This window comes from Girardinichthys multiradiatus, chromosome 5, assembly GCF_021462225.1.
Source record: "Girardinichthys multiradiatus isolate DD_20200921_A chromosome 5, DD_fGirMul_XY1, whole genome shotgun sequence".
NCBI classification, from domain to species: domain Eukaryota; kingdom Metazoa; phylum Chordata; class Actinopteri; order Cyprinodontiformes; family Goodeidae; genus Girardinichthys; species Girardinichthys multiradiatus.
The window spans coordinates 6,759,429-6,776,971 of NC_061798.1; the positions used below are offsets into that span (position 1 = coordinate 6,759,429).

Consider the following 17,543-nt stretch of genomic DNA (forward strand, 5'->3'; position numbering starts at 1 on the left):
TGCTTATTTTGTGTTCCTAATGGATGTAATGAGGCAAGCTTTGGCACCTGTTGCATTCTGTTTTTGTTCATCTGGCCGCCTAATAACGGGTCATTTATGTTGGTTACCAATGAATTCCTCTCCTAGCAGAGAGAAGATGGAGCCTCCAGAGGGAGGCATCTGCAGGAAGGGCAGGTGGGCTGCAGGGATAGGGCCAGACAAGCGGTCAGGTCCGAGGCAGCCCTGACAGTGACTTGTAGCCCGCCATTCTTCTTGCTTTTCAATTTTCCAAAATTCAGTGCTCTTGCACTGATTACCTGGTCTGAGGGCAATTATACAAATCGGGTGAGGCCCACCCAGCAGGTGGTCGTGGACTAAAGTTTTCAGTGCTCTACAAATATTTGGGGGTTTTTCTAAATCAGTGATTTTAAAAAATATATATTTTTTGGGGAGGTTCAAGGCTTCTTGCTTAGTTTACTGAAATGTTTCTACTACAGTCACTTGACCTGTCCATATTGATACAAACACTACAGTATTCCTACTAGCACTACATATAAACCCTGCTATGCTGATGAATAGCATTCAACTGTACTTCAATAAGTTGTTTCTGTGGACAGATGGTTTAATCATCTCTGGTAGTCGAGCTCAGGACCCGTATTCACAAATAATCCTAGCACTAAAAGGAGCTCCTAGTGGCGTCATTCTAAGACTTTTCTTACCATTTTCCCTCGCCTCGGTGAGGTGAAAGTTCACGAGTTATCTGAGGCGTTGAGTAGTGAGGAGGACTTCTACTGGGCTTAAGCAGACAAGATGGTGGAAATACCGAGAGAAAGGAGAGAGATTCTCTGAACAACAGTGAATTCATAAAACGCTACTGGCTCGATGGCTCAGGGATCCACCCTCCTTAATAGTCGAGTCAATGAGCACATAAACGTCTATAACAATCATACCATTATTAATATAGAGATAAGATTAACCTTATCATCCCCCTAGTCGGGGGGGATAAAATAGTTTCAGCGGCAGGACAGATTAAAGGGGCACCTCTAGTAAGGTCATATAAGGAAGAATGACATCATCAAAACCGATAGTGATAAGCATCTCTATCACTGATCAAAATATACAAATATTACAAACTAGATTCCACTAAAATGAGGCCTAAAAGTGTAAGAATCCAAGTGGGACAACAGTAGTATTCTGCACAGGAAGTTGAATGTTGTAAAAGCCAAACTTGTTGCTGCCAACAAAGCTCTCTATTTGCAAATTAACTGATTGTAAAAGTCCAGTTTTTGGTTTGTCCTAAAATTAATCATGGTCAGAGTTGGCCTTTTCTAAAAGTGAAAAAATGCAATGTAATAAAACACAAGTTTTAAAAACAAGTCCTAAAACATAAAGAATCCATACAAAAGGAATATTCTGGGAAGTTAAAATACAAACTGTTGTAAAAGTCAAACTTCCAGCAGGTTCTCTAGGAGATGTTTTTAATGTGTTCAACTATTTTAATTGCATGTTTTCCTTTTAATATTGGCTCTAAAACGGTGCTAGTTAACATTTTGTGATTCTGAAACAACTTGTGTTCTGGAACTGCAGCTGGACCCACATCACAAGAGGTTGTTGAAGAACATGTTTCTTTCTTTTCACTGAACTCCAGAATATAATTAGAACAGGAAGTGTATTCCATGGCTTCCAACTAAACTGGCAGAGTTGCAATCTTAACCTTAATGAAGCCTGTCATTCATCTCTGTTTTCTAATCAAATCCTGCCTTTCTCAGCATGTCTGAAAGAAATTCTACATGTTCTCTGTGTGGAAACCCGCTGATGGAGTCTATCAGCAGCAGGGGCTCCTGAGGGTTCTCTCTCCCGCCCTTCTTTGTCTCTTTGGTTGATAGAGCGCGCGGGAATTTTCAAAGCTTTAACAGCTAACCCGCTGAGCGCCTTAGCCAATCACAGTCAGGGGACGGTACAGCCTCATTTACATGCAGCGTGTATAAGAACTGTCTCGCCTCTACAGTGAGTCACTCGTCTCTGGAAAGTCCGAGAAAAGATGCCTGAACCTGCCAAGTCTGCGCCCAAGAAGGGCTCCAAGAAAGCCGTGACCAAAACGGCTGGCAAAGGAGGCAAGAAGAAGAGAAAGACCAGGAAGGAGAGTTACGCCATCTACGTGTACAAGGTGCTGAAGCAGGTCCATCCTGATACCGGCATCTCGTCCAAGGCCATGAGCATCATGAACTCGTTCGTAAACGACATCTTTGAACGCATCGCCTCCGAGGCTTCTCGTCTGGCTCACTACAACAAGCGCTCCACCATCACCTCCAGGGAGATCCAGACGGCCGTGCGCCTCCTGCTGCCCGGTGAGCTGGCCAAGCACGCTGTGTCTGAAGGCACCAAGGCTGTCACCAAGTACACCAGCTCCAAGTAAACCCTGCTTGCTCTCTACACAACAACGGCTCTTTTAAGAGCCACCCACCGTCTCAAAAGAGTGTTCCTTATTTCTGCGTGTTTAGTTCATATGGAAATTGATTATTTTTGGAAACAAGCTCATTCATCCTAAGTATTAAATGAAAGCCAACATGTGTTACTGAAACTTGCAAATGTTGGTTTGTAATAAGAATCAATGGTTTCATTTAAAAGGCAACAAACGAGAAACTTTTTTTTAAAATAAACAAAATTATAAAATACCTGTGCAGTTCTTCACTAGTGTGCATTAATACAAATTACATGTTTCAAATGTCACAGCAAAAATGTCCCATTAGACAAAATGCATTTGACTGGCTTTGGTAAAACCACAATCATCAAATAAAACAAAGGCAATGATGAACTTTAACCCTGTGTTTACTTCACACACATGCTGCCATGACAGGTGAGCAATGAGCATGATGCTGTATTTAATGGCCTCAGCTCTCACTAAGACTGTTCAGGTCACATCATTAAATGTTTATTGTTACGGTGTAGTGATCGTGAGACTGAAATTACCCGGGTAAATTTGTATTGAAACTTGCACCAGGTTTTCAAAAGTCGGAGCCTTTCCACGTGCAATGGAAAAGGAGCAATAGTGTCGTGATCGTTTGCACATGCGCATGGATGGATGCGCATTTCCATCCATAGTTCACATCTGGCTGAAGTTGTTTCCATCATTTTCTCAGGTGTAAAGGTAGGTTTATTTATATAGCGCTTTTCAGCAACGAGACTCAAAGCGCTGTACATACAATTACAATACAATCACAAAGCAAATAAACACAGATACAGACACAGAAAAACAAATCAATTGATAAAATCAAACAACAGAGGTAATTTAAAAAAGTAAAATAAAATAAAGAGAATAGAATAGAATGATGGACAAGAAAATGAAAGGAAAATTGGACTGAAAACGCAACTAATTATTCCTAGATGGTACAGTCAAAGGCCACTCTAAACAAATAAGTTTTTAATCTTGATTTAAAGCAACTTAGGGTTTCGGCGCTTTTACAGTTTTCTGGCAGTTTATTCCAGATTAGTGGAGCATAAGAACTAAAAGCTGCTTCTCCATGTTTGGTTCTGGTTCTGGGTATGCAGAGTAGATTTGAGCCAGAAGACCTGAGAGGTCTGGCTGGTTCGGACAGCAGAAACTTTTTTTTTTTTTTTAAGTAAACAATTATAAAATACCCGTGCAGTTCTTTACTAGTGTGCATTAATAGAAATTACATGTTTGAAATGTCACAGCAAAAATGTCCCAGAAGACAGACAGCAGCAAAGAATCTGATATTTCTTTAGATATATTTCAGCCACTATCAGAGAGTCAGAAGAAGATGGCAGAGCACAAGTGCTGTGACGTACGGACGGCCATCTAATTCCACCAGAGTCTATTTTTGGCGGATGCCGGAGCATGAACCATACTCAGGAAACAGAACCAGCGCAACATCCAGATTTTCAAAATAATTTGCAAAAGATGGAGCAGATCTCACCATATCAAAAAATACACACATATATTTATACATACACGCAAGGGTATAGGAATGAGTTAAATACTGAGTGGGGGACCTTACAGATTCGTAAATGATTTAACATGTTTTATCGGTGACAAGTGCCTCACACCCTTCATGTCCCTGCATGGCATTATGATATTACATATGGTAATATACAGTATCAGGAATTGACTCACAAAAGATAAGCAGCATCTGTTGAGGCTTTTCTTACACATAAAGATTATTAACAACTGATTTGCAGATGTGTTTAGGCTCATAGACTAAAATCTGTTAGTAGCATAACCTCACCCTGAAATTAAAAGTGTTCACTGATTTATTTTCACCTCCAGCCCTGTACCATCCTCTACTCTTTCTGCTTGTGTTGCTGCATTGCTGTTCCAAAACATACACAAGCTTCAGTGATTCATGTCTAAGGTACCGCTCCTGAACATAAAGGTGGCACATTTAAAAAATAAATGGGGGAAAAAATCCACTTCTCGGTTACTATGGAGTAGCATTTCACCTTATAAATATGCAGAAGACTTGTGGCGTGTTCTAGTGCGGCTTTTATTGCTTCAACTGCCTCATTAGTTATGTACCATCATTCTCCTGATAAGACATTATTACGCATAATATCTAATTAAATGTCAGACCTTGTGACATGTAACCGTTACTCACACTGACGTCACTCTTTATAAGAAAACAAAGTAAGTCCTGCTGTGGTTTAGGCATTTTGCTGAAACACGATGACAAAACATTTTTTGAAAGGTGTTGACGTTACGTTGACCAACACTACTTGGTGTCATTTTATAACCTTATATTAGAATCTATAGAGAAACAGCAGCAGTGGGCGTTCCCACAGGAGACACAGTCCAAAAGATCAGATATGAGTCAAATTCAGGACCCAATATTTGAAGTCAGATACTGGCCAAATTTGAGTGTTTCCACTTGTTTTAAACAACTTGACACTTGACCCCCCAAAAAATCTGATTTGGACCACATTTGCTGGCAGTATGAATGGGGGCCTTAACACACCAGATTCAATTGGCTGAATTCCCTGGCCAGCGTGTGGGTCGGTACACGCACTGTACTGAGGCCTGGTAACGAGCCATTAATCTGGTTCAGGCATGCTGGAGAAGGGACACTGTTAAAAGTCAGTGCCCTGATTTAACACTACGTTGCCCATGATGCACCTGTTTGTTTTGTAGTTGCACTCGCTCGTCACTTTCTGTTCTATTTCGTATAGGCTTCGCCCTTAAAGGCTATCGCTAGTGGGTTTATTCCTTCGCGCGCAGCGCAGCACTGAAAACTTTAGTCCACGCCCACCTGCTGTGTGGGCTCCACCCCGGTCCGTATAAATTACGGTGAGACCGGACAACGGCTCCCATTTTTCTTCAGCGAACAGCTTAACAGCCTCCCGATGTCGGCGATCACCCCCTTTCCGGCGATGGGCGCACTTGTTAGCGCGCTGCCGGACATCATCGCTAAAGTAGCCGAGGCTAAAGGTGTCCCTGTTCCCGCGACTCTAGCCCAGCTGCCGACGGATGACCTGGCGGGAAAATTCGCCCCAGCTCATTCGACTCGCCGAGATCCGGTTTGGCCACGTTTTCCTGCGGTAACGACTTACCTCTCGGGAGCGGCGGTCGAGCCGCTACAGCTGAAGGCACCGGTCTCCACCTTCACACCCATCACGAGGGTGGAGGCACATCAGGGGTTTCCCGCAGTGTGCCGCTCAGGTCGCTGTAGTGCTCCTCCTGCATCGCTGCCTGGCAGACTTTGCTGCAGCGACAGATGTGACTTCGGCTCTCTTGCTCCATACCTGAGGATTTTAAGAAGGAGTTACATCGGTCCTCATTTCCAGTCCTTGCTGAGCCAGATGCAAACTTCTCAAGAGGAACTTGAGCGGTTCAGGAAACATGGCTTCCGGTCGTCCCATACCACCGGCCGCTGGCGGGACCGCCGTGATCAGCGTCAGCAGCAGAGACTCTCCACGGCCGCTGCCGCAGCTCCCCGAGTTCCTCCGTCTACTCGGAAGCAGCAGCGCAGAGGTCAGCAGTTGGCGTGCGCCTGGTCCAACACTCCGCAGGAGCCACGGCGGAGATTTAAAAAATGACTGGTGGGGGGGGATGTGTGTAAAATTGTTGATTGTTTTGAAATAAAACACATAAATTTCTCTTAAGGGCAAGTTTCCGTTTAATTCCACATCGTACGATCTCGCTGTGTTTCCCTCACACACATTCCCCACTCCTAATGAGATGGTCCCTTTTAAACGGCCGTTTAAGAGGCTCCACGATCTCACAGTTTCAAAGCATGACTCCACGAGAGCTTCCTATGCTGCTCCGGTAGAGCTCCGCTCGCTGCCTTCTCCCTCCTGTCCTCCCCAGCTGTCAGTGGGTGAGATCACAGAGGATGCACAACAGCAGCTCCCACGAAGCGGCGCATCAGTGATGCCCCCGCTCAACACTGAGCTGCGAGCCTGGGTGAATATTCCCCTGGTGAGGCTGGTTTACAGCCCTTTCGATCCGAGCCCCCCATGGGTTACCTCCGATCAGAATTCGAGTCGGGTAACAGCGGAAGGGGCTTTAGCCTGGACCGTATTCATGAGCACCACGGCACCGCAGATTAATGCGCGCCCGCTTTCAGAGCATCACTCAGAGTGGTGACGCGTATGTTACCTGGACAGGTGGATGGACAGACTGATCAGCAGAGGTTACAGCTGCAGTTCCTGTCTCCGCCCCCACCGTTCAGAGGGATTTTGGAGACGGTCCTGTCCTCCCCGGAGCAGAGCTCCGTTCTCATGTCAGAACTGCAGGAACTCCTGATAAAAAACGTCATTTCCAGGGTTCCTCGCGGAGAGGAAAACACGGGGTTTTATTCTGTTCATATGAGACGTCTTCAGAGATGGTTCATCCGCCTGCGCATAGATCCTGTACGTCAGAAGAGGTGGATGATCTCAGTCCCTCCTTCAGTGGGACCTAACCTGGCCCACTGGGGAAATCCCCGCATCCTATCAGAGGGAGTTCCCCTCAGCAGACCAGCGTCACACGTCTCAGTGTTCACAGACGCATCCCTGTCGGGATGGGGAGGAACGTGTCAGTCTCAGGCGGTGGGAGCACAGTGGCCAGACCACATGTCTCTCCACATAAACTTGCTGGAGCTTCTCACAGTGTGGAAGGTGACAGCATTTTGCTCCTCTGCTGCAGGATCAGCATGTTCTGATCCACACAGACAACAGAGTGGCAGCAGCCTACAGCCAGGGAGGTGTTCTGTCGGCTCAGCTGCTAAACATTTCCAGGCGGCTGCTGTGCTGGACGCGCATGAACCTGCTCTCCATCAGAGCAGTGTACATCCCCGGCGTCCTGAACAGAGGAGCAGACATCATGTCCAGAGGTGGTCCTCGTCCCGGGGACTGGAGTCTCCACCCCGAGCTGATTGTTCAGATCTGGAGCAGATTCGGGAGAGCATCAGTGGGTCTTTTCGCCACACGGAAAAACGCACAATGCTAGTTGTGGTTCTCACTGAGCCCACGGGAGGATACACCGTTAGGAGTGGACGCCTTTGCTCACAGCCCGTGGTTGAAAACGCTCCTTTACGCTTTTCCTCCAGTTCCGAGAGGAACAGCTCTCAGTGATTCTCGTAGCCCTCGAGCGCAAAGGCGCGCCATGGTTTCCGAACCTGCAGCAGCTGGTGTCAGGTTGCCCATGGCAGCTGCCGTGGAGAGAGGATGCACTCCTCCAGGCGGGAGGGGCGATCAGGAGCGTCCCAGAGTTAGGTCAACGTCTCTGGGTCTGGCCGCTGAACGGGAGCGCTTAGAAAGGCTGGGTCTCCCGCACGATTCAGGGGACACAAGTTGCCTCTACCACAGCGTCATACGCAGCAAAGTGGGCAGCTTTTCAGCGCTGGTGCGCAGAGAAAGACGTGGAGCCTTTTTCGTGCTGTAATTCCTCCAGCAGCTGATGAACAGAAATGTAACTTTCAGCACCATTAAAACTTATGCTGCATCAATTTCTTCCTGTCATGAAGGTTTTGGTGACAGAACGGTTTTTAACCACCCGCTGATGAAGCGTTTTCTGCGGGGTGTACGTAGACACAGACCCGTGTCACGCCCCCTAGTCCCTCCACTTAAATTTCTGTCCTTTAAAACAGCCCTGCTGTTAGCTCTGACATCTGCGAAGAGAGTGAGCAATTTATCTGCTCCTTCATGTCTCAGAATACGAGCCGACGGCAGCTCAGCTGTGCTGCGTCCTAACCCTGCTTTTACACCTATAAGCATCACGAGTTCGTTCAGATCGAGACTGATAACTCTGGATGGTTTTTATCCTCCTCCTCATAACTCTGAAGAGGAGGCCACCTCTCATCTCCTCTGTCCCGCACGGCTGCACTGCGCTGCTCCCAGCGTCTGTTCGTGCATTACAGAGAAAACTCTGCAGGACGTCCTCTATCTGTCCAGCGCCTCTCACATTGGCTGTGTGAGGCTTGACAGTGGAGGACATTTGGACAGCAGCCTCATATTCATCTCCATGTTCATTTATTCGTTTCTACTTGCGAGATGTGTCAGGTTTCTCCATGACTCATTCTGTTCTCGGGGTTCTGACAGAATGATTATTATTTCGTTGCATTTATTATTGAGTCACCTTCCTGCAGGCAGACGCAGGGTGCCATAATATTTATTATCAGCCACGGTTCGTAACTTCTGCTGTTATTGTCCCTGCGTCTGTATTTCATTAAGCCTCCATGGGAACAGAGGTTATTCTCCTCTGCTGTGTTGTCTGTGGCACACGAGGTTGTTCTGCTGCATCATTACGCATGATCCAGCTGCTGATCTGTCTCCACGTTCCCTCATGGAGATGTTTTACCTGCTCTGCTCATCGTTACACTGTTACAGTTCGTAACCTTCGTTTTCCAATTACAGCAGCAGGTCTGTTATTTCAGCCTTTTTTCCCTGACCAGATATTTTCTCTGTTCATTGTGATGCGCAAGACGCTTGGAGTGCGTCATGACGCATTCAGAAGGCTGATTTTTGGTGTCATTAGGCGAGCAGACGTTCAGTGGTGGTCTGGATGGACCCAGTGAGGCATAGACTACATCCTGCTTCGCCTTTAACCCACTAGCGATAGCCTTAAAGGGCGAAGCCTATACGAAATAGAATCTGGGGTTACAGTACGTAACCAACGTTCCTTTAGTTTGGATCAGAGACGTCAGAGCAGCATCCACGGTGCAGGAATTGCCGTCCCCTGCCAATCTTTTGCTAGTCTCGTGTTTATGAGTCCTTGTGCGTTCTTATGATGTAAGTATAGTTTATTTGCCTGAAAGTTATGTTTGAAGATTCAGCTGACGAGTAATCTGCAATCGGTGCCTGCTAGATGCACAGTCTTTTACAGACGCATTAGGAGTTGCATGAACCTACATTACACCTGGCTGTTAAACAGTCTTCGACCAGCAGGGGGAGCTGTGTGCACATGCTAATCTTCACGAGGCCTCATCAAAGTTAATAAAAGATAGGAAAATGTAAATAATAAATAGTGTTATTAACTAAAACAAAGAATTCCAGTCTTTGAAATTTCATACATTTTTTTGTTCTAAACATTTAATGCCATATTGTATGTTGTACATTTTTGCTTCCTCACAAAACTAAACACTTTTATGTTACTCAAATATAGTGGGAAGAAGTCTATTTAATCTTACTTTAATGTTAATATTTATTGTTATATCAAACTATAGGATTATTAACAAGGTTGAGTTACGAAAATTTAAAAAATGCCACATAGGGTAAATATACTTTATTGACAGATTATACATCTTGTAACTGGTTTCAAGAAAATGCTGCTTGACCTCATGCAAGGTAAAAATGTCCCTGAAGACCCAAAACCATTCATCCATACATTGTCTGGACCAGCTTATCCTTTCAGGGTGGCGGAGCGGCTGGTGCCTAAGTCCAGCTGTCACCAGATGAGAGGCGGGGAACAACCTGGACAGGTCACCAGTTCATCACGGGGCGAGATCCAAATCAACATTCCATCTGTTGGGTTTTTTTTAGTAAACATTCATTTTATGAGGTGAATGATGAGTTTAAATCAAACTCATGAACTGAACGTTTGTGTTGATATTGACCCAAAAGAAACCCATAAAAATTCATGGAAGGTTTCTTATGGAAAAAAGCAGCAATAATGTCAAGAAATAAGTCAAAACCGAAACAGCGATAAATATAGTAAACAATGCTAAATGTATAACTCTTCATGTGGAGGTATGTACCTTCTAAAACTATCAAGACAGTTTTGATCAGGTTCAAACATCAGTTTGATTAAATTAACCAAGAGAAAAGTAACTGCTGAGTTTGGACGGTCTAAAGATAAGGTCAAAGTATTTCCTTTAGTTAACCGGGCCTAAAAGTGGACAGAACATAATCTAAGTTGGAGAGGTCACTGCTGGAGGCAGAAAGATGCTGGACATGTAGGTTTGTACAATATTCCAGTAAAACTACTTTAACCAAGCTGAATCTCTTGATTTGCCTGTTTTATAAATAACAATGACTGCCTTCATTATACAATTACACATGAGAACATATATATCAAAAAAGTCTTTATAAGAAAATAAACCCCAGAATAGTACAAAAGTAAAATTAAATTAAAATGTAAACTGTAAAGAAATAGAGCCTTTTCTATTCATGGACATAGATTAAAGTTTACAAAAAGTAGTGAATGTGTTCTTAAGAGAGAGGTGTTGGCTCTGAAAAGAGCCTTTGTTGAGTTAATTATGTTTGTTGTGGATGGAGCTCACTTCTTCTTGGCTGCTGCCTTCTTGACTTTGGGCTTAGCTGCCTTCTTCGCTGGACTTTTCTTGGCTGCGGGAGCCTTCTTCACCACCTTCTTAGGGCTCTTCACCACCTTCTTAGGGCTCTTGGCGACCTTCTTAGGGCTCTTGGCTGCCTTCTTCACCGCTGCAGGCTTCTTGACCTTCTTTGGAGACTTCTTGGCCGCTGCTGGTTTCTTTGCTGCCGCCTTCTTGGGCTTCTTGGCCACTGCGGCGGGCTTCTTTGCGGCGGGCTTCTTGGCTTTAGGAGCGGCGGGCTTCGCAGCCTTGGCTTCGACCTTCTTGCTCATCTTGAACGAGCCGGAAGCTCCGGTTCCCTTGGTGTGGACCAGGGTGCCCTTGGTGACCAGGCTCTTGATGGCGGTCTTGACGCGGGCTTTGTTCTTGTCCACATCGTATCCTCCGGCAGCCAGAGCCTTCTTGAGGGCGGCCAACGACACGCCGCTTCGCTCCTTGGAGGCGGCCACAGTTTTCACGATCAGCTCGCTGACGCTGGAGCCGCTCTTCTTGGGCTTGGAGGCCTTCTTCTTGACCGCTTTGGCCGGAGCGGGAGCTGGAGCGACTTCTGCCATCTTCCTTCCTTCCTTCCTTGTTGGCGCTACAACGAGAGTCGGAGTGTAGAGATGAGAAAACCGGAGCAGCAGGATGCCCTTAAACACACCATGAGAACCGTGGAGACTCAGCCCTGTCCGCGGCTGCTCTGTGCAACACGGACGGCTTCTGTTTGTGTTTTCTCGGCGGCATAAAACTGGTGAAAACTCCGCGTTGGAGCAGCGCTGCAGGCTGACAGTAAAGAGGCTCCATAGCGGACTTGTTTCTCTTCATGTTCGGCTCATAAACATCTCGGAGGCTCTCTGCACTTTGTTACTGGAGCTTGAAAACTGCACCGATTCACAGCGGAACACGCTGATAATCGCTGTGTTTTCCGTCCTTTCTCCTCGTCAAATCATTTCCTCCACATCAAATACTGTCTGAAGGCTTTCTAACATGTTTATGTAAAGACTGTGAATAAAAACAGCCATTTCTTGAGCATCATTTTCTTCTAAAATGAAGATATTGTAGCGGCAGCAAACACACTGATGATGGAGTCTCATGGCGCTGCCAGACTTCCTAACAGCGCTGATCACAGTCAGCTTTTCTGCTCTGGACTCCCGATATCAATGAAAATTCACTTCTAGATCATAATTGTGCTCGAACTGAACATTTTTTAAGTCTTTTCCACACTTTGTCAGCCTGCGCTGGGCTTTATAGAGTCAGTGCGAAACAGATTCGTTGTGTTTTAGCTCCCTTTGTGTGCCTGAATAAAATGTTAATTAACTGAACATATTTGCCTTTAATTGACTTGTTTCTTAATTATCTGTATTTTAAACTAGATTTGCCATTGTCACGCTTTCTAATGTCCAGAGTTACAAATGGTTTGGATATTGTCACTCACTATCATTATATGGTAACTAGATTACAAGGATCTTACACATTAACAATAGACTGACTTGTGCCTCAAGTAAAACTTTTTTAGGGACACATCTAAAAACGTGAAGGGCATTCAGCCCTGAGGACCAGGGTTGGGGACCACTGCACTAAATTATGGAAATGAAGATGATTATGGAATGAAGCAATGATTGCATTATAATCAACAGCAAACTTCTCAGGAGGAAAACAAATGTTTAGACCTAAAACAACCTCCTCCTTGGAACCTCTTAGAGTTTTAGATCATGTTTGCACATTTCTGTGAATTTTCTTGGTTATTGTCCTCTTGTATGATTTAAGCCATGTTTTTCTCCTTTCTGATGTACATTTAATCAATTTTACTTTATGTGTTTATTTTTTAATTTTATAGTAAAGACTGCTTTAAAAATCAGCAGAAGCCACGCAAACTTTTTCAACTTTTTCAAGAACTAAAACTCACCTAAATACACCTAAGTCCACTCAGTTTTATTTAATTAATGGAGCATCAAACCTGATGTTTTTTAATGAGTCTGAGCTTTTATTGTTTAAACCTGAGTGATGAAACTGAATCATATTTAGCCTCATATAATAACGTAGCACACTTTTTTTGCTTCCGCCTCTCTGCCTGCTCAGATGCTTTTCTCCTAAGCTCCCTGCGTGCTTGCATTCTTTTACTTCTAACTTTTTATCTCTTATCCAAAATTACGGAAATATTGGACTAAAACAACTTCTTACCAGCGACTCTCAAGGATTATTATTATTATTATTATTATTATTATTATTTTTATTTTTTTTTAAAAGGACTTTGATGTTTTTATAATCGAACTCCAAAGCAGGACAAGTTGACACCAGCTAATCAGCACAAAATGTCTCCCTTCACCACAGAGGACTTCGACAAACTTTTACAAAAATTGGCTATTTGGAGATGAAAATCCACTGACTAGAAGTGAATGTGGAGGTGAATATGGGGTACAACGATGATTCAACTCTGCCTGTGATCCCAAACAGTGACAACCAGCTCAACAACTCAGCCGGCAATCAGAACACTGAGAATAAACCTACCGGCAGACCCCCCTGGCATGTTTTAAGGGCATGCTCAAAAAATCAAGGTGGACGACTCACTGGAAGATCTCAGCAATTAAATAAATTGGTCAGAATTACAGAAAAATGTCCCCGTTTCCCCTGGAAAAAGGAGACTTCAACAGCGAGCTGCTGTCACAACAACTGATATGAGTGAGACAGCTGGAAATAATGGAGTTCCCCTCCAAAACAGATTTGCTCCACTACAGAATGAAATCCAGGAAAATGATCCATCTTCTGAGAACAATAAAAGGTTTGAGAACAACCTTCATTCTAAACAGTCTTCTCCTAAGCTGCCAGAGAAAAAGCGCCCCACCAGACCAAGAACCCTAATAGTGGGCAACACAGCTGTGGATGGGATTAAAAACTTCTGCAACAAGAAAAACACAGAAGTTATTATTGGTACCAGTAACGTGGTGTCTGATATCTCAGAGAATATTCTTGCAATCACAGAAAAGCGCCCGTCTCTAGAAAACCTTATTATACACTGTGGAGCCATGGATGACGTGGCTAAGAAAAAATCAGAAGGATTGAAGGAGGATTTCACTCGTCTTCTGAATATTGTTGGAGGTCTCAATATCAAGGTGTTTCTCAGCGGACCCTTTGCACCGATTTTCTGTGGAGATGAGATTTTTTCCAGACTTCTGATGGTTGAAAAAAACATGTGCCACCACACCTGTGAACTTCATTGACAACTTTAATATTTTTGGGGAAAAAAGACAACTCTTCAAGCAAGATGGTTTCTGTTTGAACAAGCCGGGAGCCAGACGTCCCACATCTAATCTCTTCTATTCAGTAAATAATCCGCCAGCAGCTTCGACCTTCAGCAGAGAACATGGAGTATCAACAACAATGATAACGCTGCCTCCAACAGCTCCAGCAGAAACAATCAGCCAGTTGGGCCCCTAATAGGAGATAGTTGTAAAATCTCTGTGCTAATACGTGACACAAATAACAAAGCCAAAAGGATAAGAGACAGTAATAAACAATCAACGAAAGCCATAAACTGTCAGGTACAACAAGACACAGAGTTAATATCAGCAACTAAGTCATATAAACTGGCTTTATTGAACATTAGATCTCTGTCAGGAAAATCATTTTTAATCAATGACTTCATTACTGACCACGATCTTGATGTTATGTTTTTAACAGAAACATGGTTACATGAATTTAATGAAGCTCCCATTCTGATAGAGTCGACGCCTCTGAACTACAATTTTCTTTGTGAGAGCAGACAGCAAAGAAAAGGTGGAGGGGTGGCCACTTTGTTTAAAGTTTTATTAGAGTGTAAAAAAGTATTTCTGGGAGAGTTTGACTCTTTTGAATATTTGGCTCTTCAGGTAAAGAGCCCGGTCCGAACAATGTTCTTGGATATTTACAGGCCTCCTAAGTTCAAAACAAACGTTATCAGTGATTTTAATGACTTTTTATCTGTGATATGTGTTGATTATGACTGTTTAATTATTGTGGGAGACTTCAACATTCACACGAACAATCCTGAAGACAGAAGTGCAATAGATCTATGTGACACTCTCAGAAATTTTGGTTTGACTCAACATGCTAAACAGCAAACGCACAAACAGGGACATATTTTGGACTTGATCATCACTAAGGGTCTAAACATTTCCAAGGTGTCTGTAACTGATGTTGCTCTATTTGACCACTTTTCTGTTATTTTTGAAAGCATCATCTGCAATGACTCAGTTTGTCAAAGAGACATGATAAGAAAACGCATCTTTAAGGACGGTGCTGCTGAAACCTTTAACCAGATTTACTCTTCTACCGCCACTTTGCCCTGTAACACTGTAGATGAGCTGGTAGATAACTTTCATTCTAAAATCTCAGACATCATTGATTCAATTGCTCCAATTAAAGTGAAAGTCGTTTCTGGGGAGAAAATGTCTCCATGGAGAAGTGCTCCACCAGTCAGAAGTGGAAAAAAAAGGAGTGTCGAAAAGCTGAACGCAGGTGGCGAAAGACTGGACTCCAGGTTCACTATATTATCTATAAAGAGAGACTATACAGATATAACCTACAATTGAAAAATGCGAGAGAATCTTTCTTTTCTGAGATCATCAGCAAAAACATCAACAATGCTCGTGCATTATTTGCCATGGTCAACAGGCTAACAAACCCTCCTGTAACTGCAGCATCTGAACTCCACTCTACCAGGGCCTGCAATGAATTTGCTAAATTCTTCACTGAAAAAAACCTAAAAGATCAGAGGGGCAGTCAGCACATCTACATTAACTCCAGTACCAATGTTGTCTCCAACTAGAACTGATTTTGACAAAATTTCACCAAATAAACTGCAAAATCTTAGAACAAATCGTACAGCAACTAAGCTCTTCTTCCTGCTGTCTCGATGTCCTTAAGAAAGCTTTGCCTGTCATAACGTCTGATTTAACTCTAATAATAAACACGTGCATTTTGTCTGGTGTTTTCCCCCAGGCCCTAAAAACAGCAATCATCAAACCTCTATTGAAAAAGAGCAACTTGGACAAGCTGCTACTACAGAACTACAGGCCTATATCAAACCTCCCCTTCATCAGTAAGATTATTGAAAAAGCTGTGTTTCAACACTTAAACAACTTCCTAACAACGACCAACCGCTTTGATGTCTTCCAGTCAGGCCTCCTCCTCACCACAGTACAGAGACTGTTCTTGTCAAGTTGTTCAATGACATCCGTATAAATGCAGACTGTGGAAGAACCACAGTGCTGGTATTATTGGACCTTAGTGCAGCATTCGACACTGTTGATAACTCTATTTTATTAGAGCGCCTGGTAAACTGGGTCGGCCTTTCTGGTACAGCACTCAACTGGTTTAAATCTTATTTGAAGGACAGGGACTTTTTTGTGTCAGTAGGTAACTTTACATCAGAGACCACAAAAATCACATGTGGCGTTCCCCAAGGGTCCATCTTAGGGCCCCTCCTATTCAATATCTGCATGCTCCCCCTAACTCAGATTTTAATAAACAACGTAAGTTATCATAACTATGCAGACGACACACAGCTATACATTACGATGTCACCAGGTGACAATGAATCCATTCAAGCGCTGGGTAAATGCTTAGAAGAAATCAATGTATGGATGGGCCTAAATTTTCTTCAGCTGAATCAAAACAAAACTGAAGTAATAATCTTTGGACCACAGGAAGAGCGTTTAAAAGTTAGCACACAGCTTCAGTTTATACAGCTAGAAACCACCAGTCAGGCTCGAAATCTGGGTGTAGTGATGGACTCAGACCTGAACCTTCAGAGGCACATAAAGGTAGTAACAAGGTCGGCCTTCTATCACCTAAAAAACATCTCCAGGATTAAAGGACTAATGTCTCAGCAGGACCTTGAAAAACGAATTCATGCGTTCATCTTTAGTAGAATTGATTACTGCAAAGGTGTCTTCACAGGTCTGCCTAAAAAGTGGATCAGACAGCGGCAGTTAATCCAGAACGCTGCTGCCCACGTCCTCACTAGAACTAAGAAAGTGGAGCACATCACCCCGGTTCTAAAGTCCCTACACTGGCTTCCTGTAGCTCAGAGAATAGAGTTTAAAATACTTCTGTTGGTCTATAAATCAGTGAATGGCTTAGCACTAAAATACATTACAGACTTGTTGTCAGTGGATCAACCACCCAGACCTCTCAGGTCATCTCGCGCAAATCTACTCTGCATACCCAGAACCAGAACCAAACATGGAGAAGCAGCTTTTAGTTCTTATGCTCCACTAATCTGGAATAAACTGCCAGAAAACTGTATTAGCCGAAACCCTAAGTTGCTTTAAATCAAGATTAAAAACTTATTTGTTTAGAGTGGCCTTTGACTGTACCATCTAGGAATAATTAGTTGCGTTTTCAGTCCAATTTTCCTTTCATTTTCTTGTCCATCATTCTATTCTATTCTCTTTATTTTATTTTACTTTTTTAAATTACCTCTGTTGTTTGATTTTATCAATTGATTTGTTTTTCTGTGTCTGTATCTGTGTTTATTTGCTTTGTGATTGTATTGTAATTGTATGTACAGCACTTTGAGTGTCTCGTTGCTGAAAAGCGCTATATAAATAAACTTACCTTTACACCTGAGAAAATGATGGAAACAACTTCAGCCAGATGTGAACTATGGATGGAAATGCGCATCGGTCTGTGCTGCCACATGGAGATGCTTATTAGCCGGTTTAGATTACCCACGCCAATTATTTTGGAACTTTTATGGAAATGGCACCAGTGTTACAGATGGAAACCAGGAGGAACGGTGTGTCGCCGGTATAGGCTTCGCCCTTTAAGGCTATC

At 43.6% G+C, this 17,543-nt stretch overlaps 2 protein-coding genes across 2 annotated transcripts; one reads left to right on the top strand and one right to left on the bottom strand.

The window, feature by feature from the left end:
• Positions 1-1,945: 1,945 nt before the first annotated feature.
• On the top strand, positions 1,946-2,800 carry LOC124868694 (histone H2B 1/2). The gene has a single exon (XM_047366200.1). The coding sequence runs from the start codon at positions 2,021-2,023 to the stop codon at positions 2,393-2,395; it is 375 nt and encodes a 124-aa protein (XP_047222156.1). The 5' UTR covers positions 1,946-2,020; the 3' UTR covers positions 2,396-2,800.
• A 6,882-nt stretch (positions 2,801-9,682) lies between these two features.
• On the bottom strand, positions 9,683-11,977 carry LOC124868139 (histone H1-like). The gene has a single exon (XM_047364972.1). It carries the CDS (start codon positions 11,297-11,299, stop codon positions 10,691-10,693), a length of 609 nt encoding a protein of 202 aa, XP_047220928.1. The 5' UTR covers positions 11,300-11,977; the 3' UTR covers positions 9,683-10,690.
• Between the last annotated feature and the right edge of the window lie 5,566 nt (positions 11,978-17,543).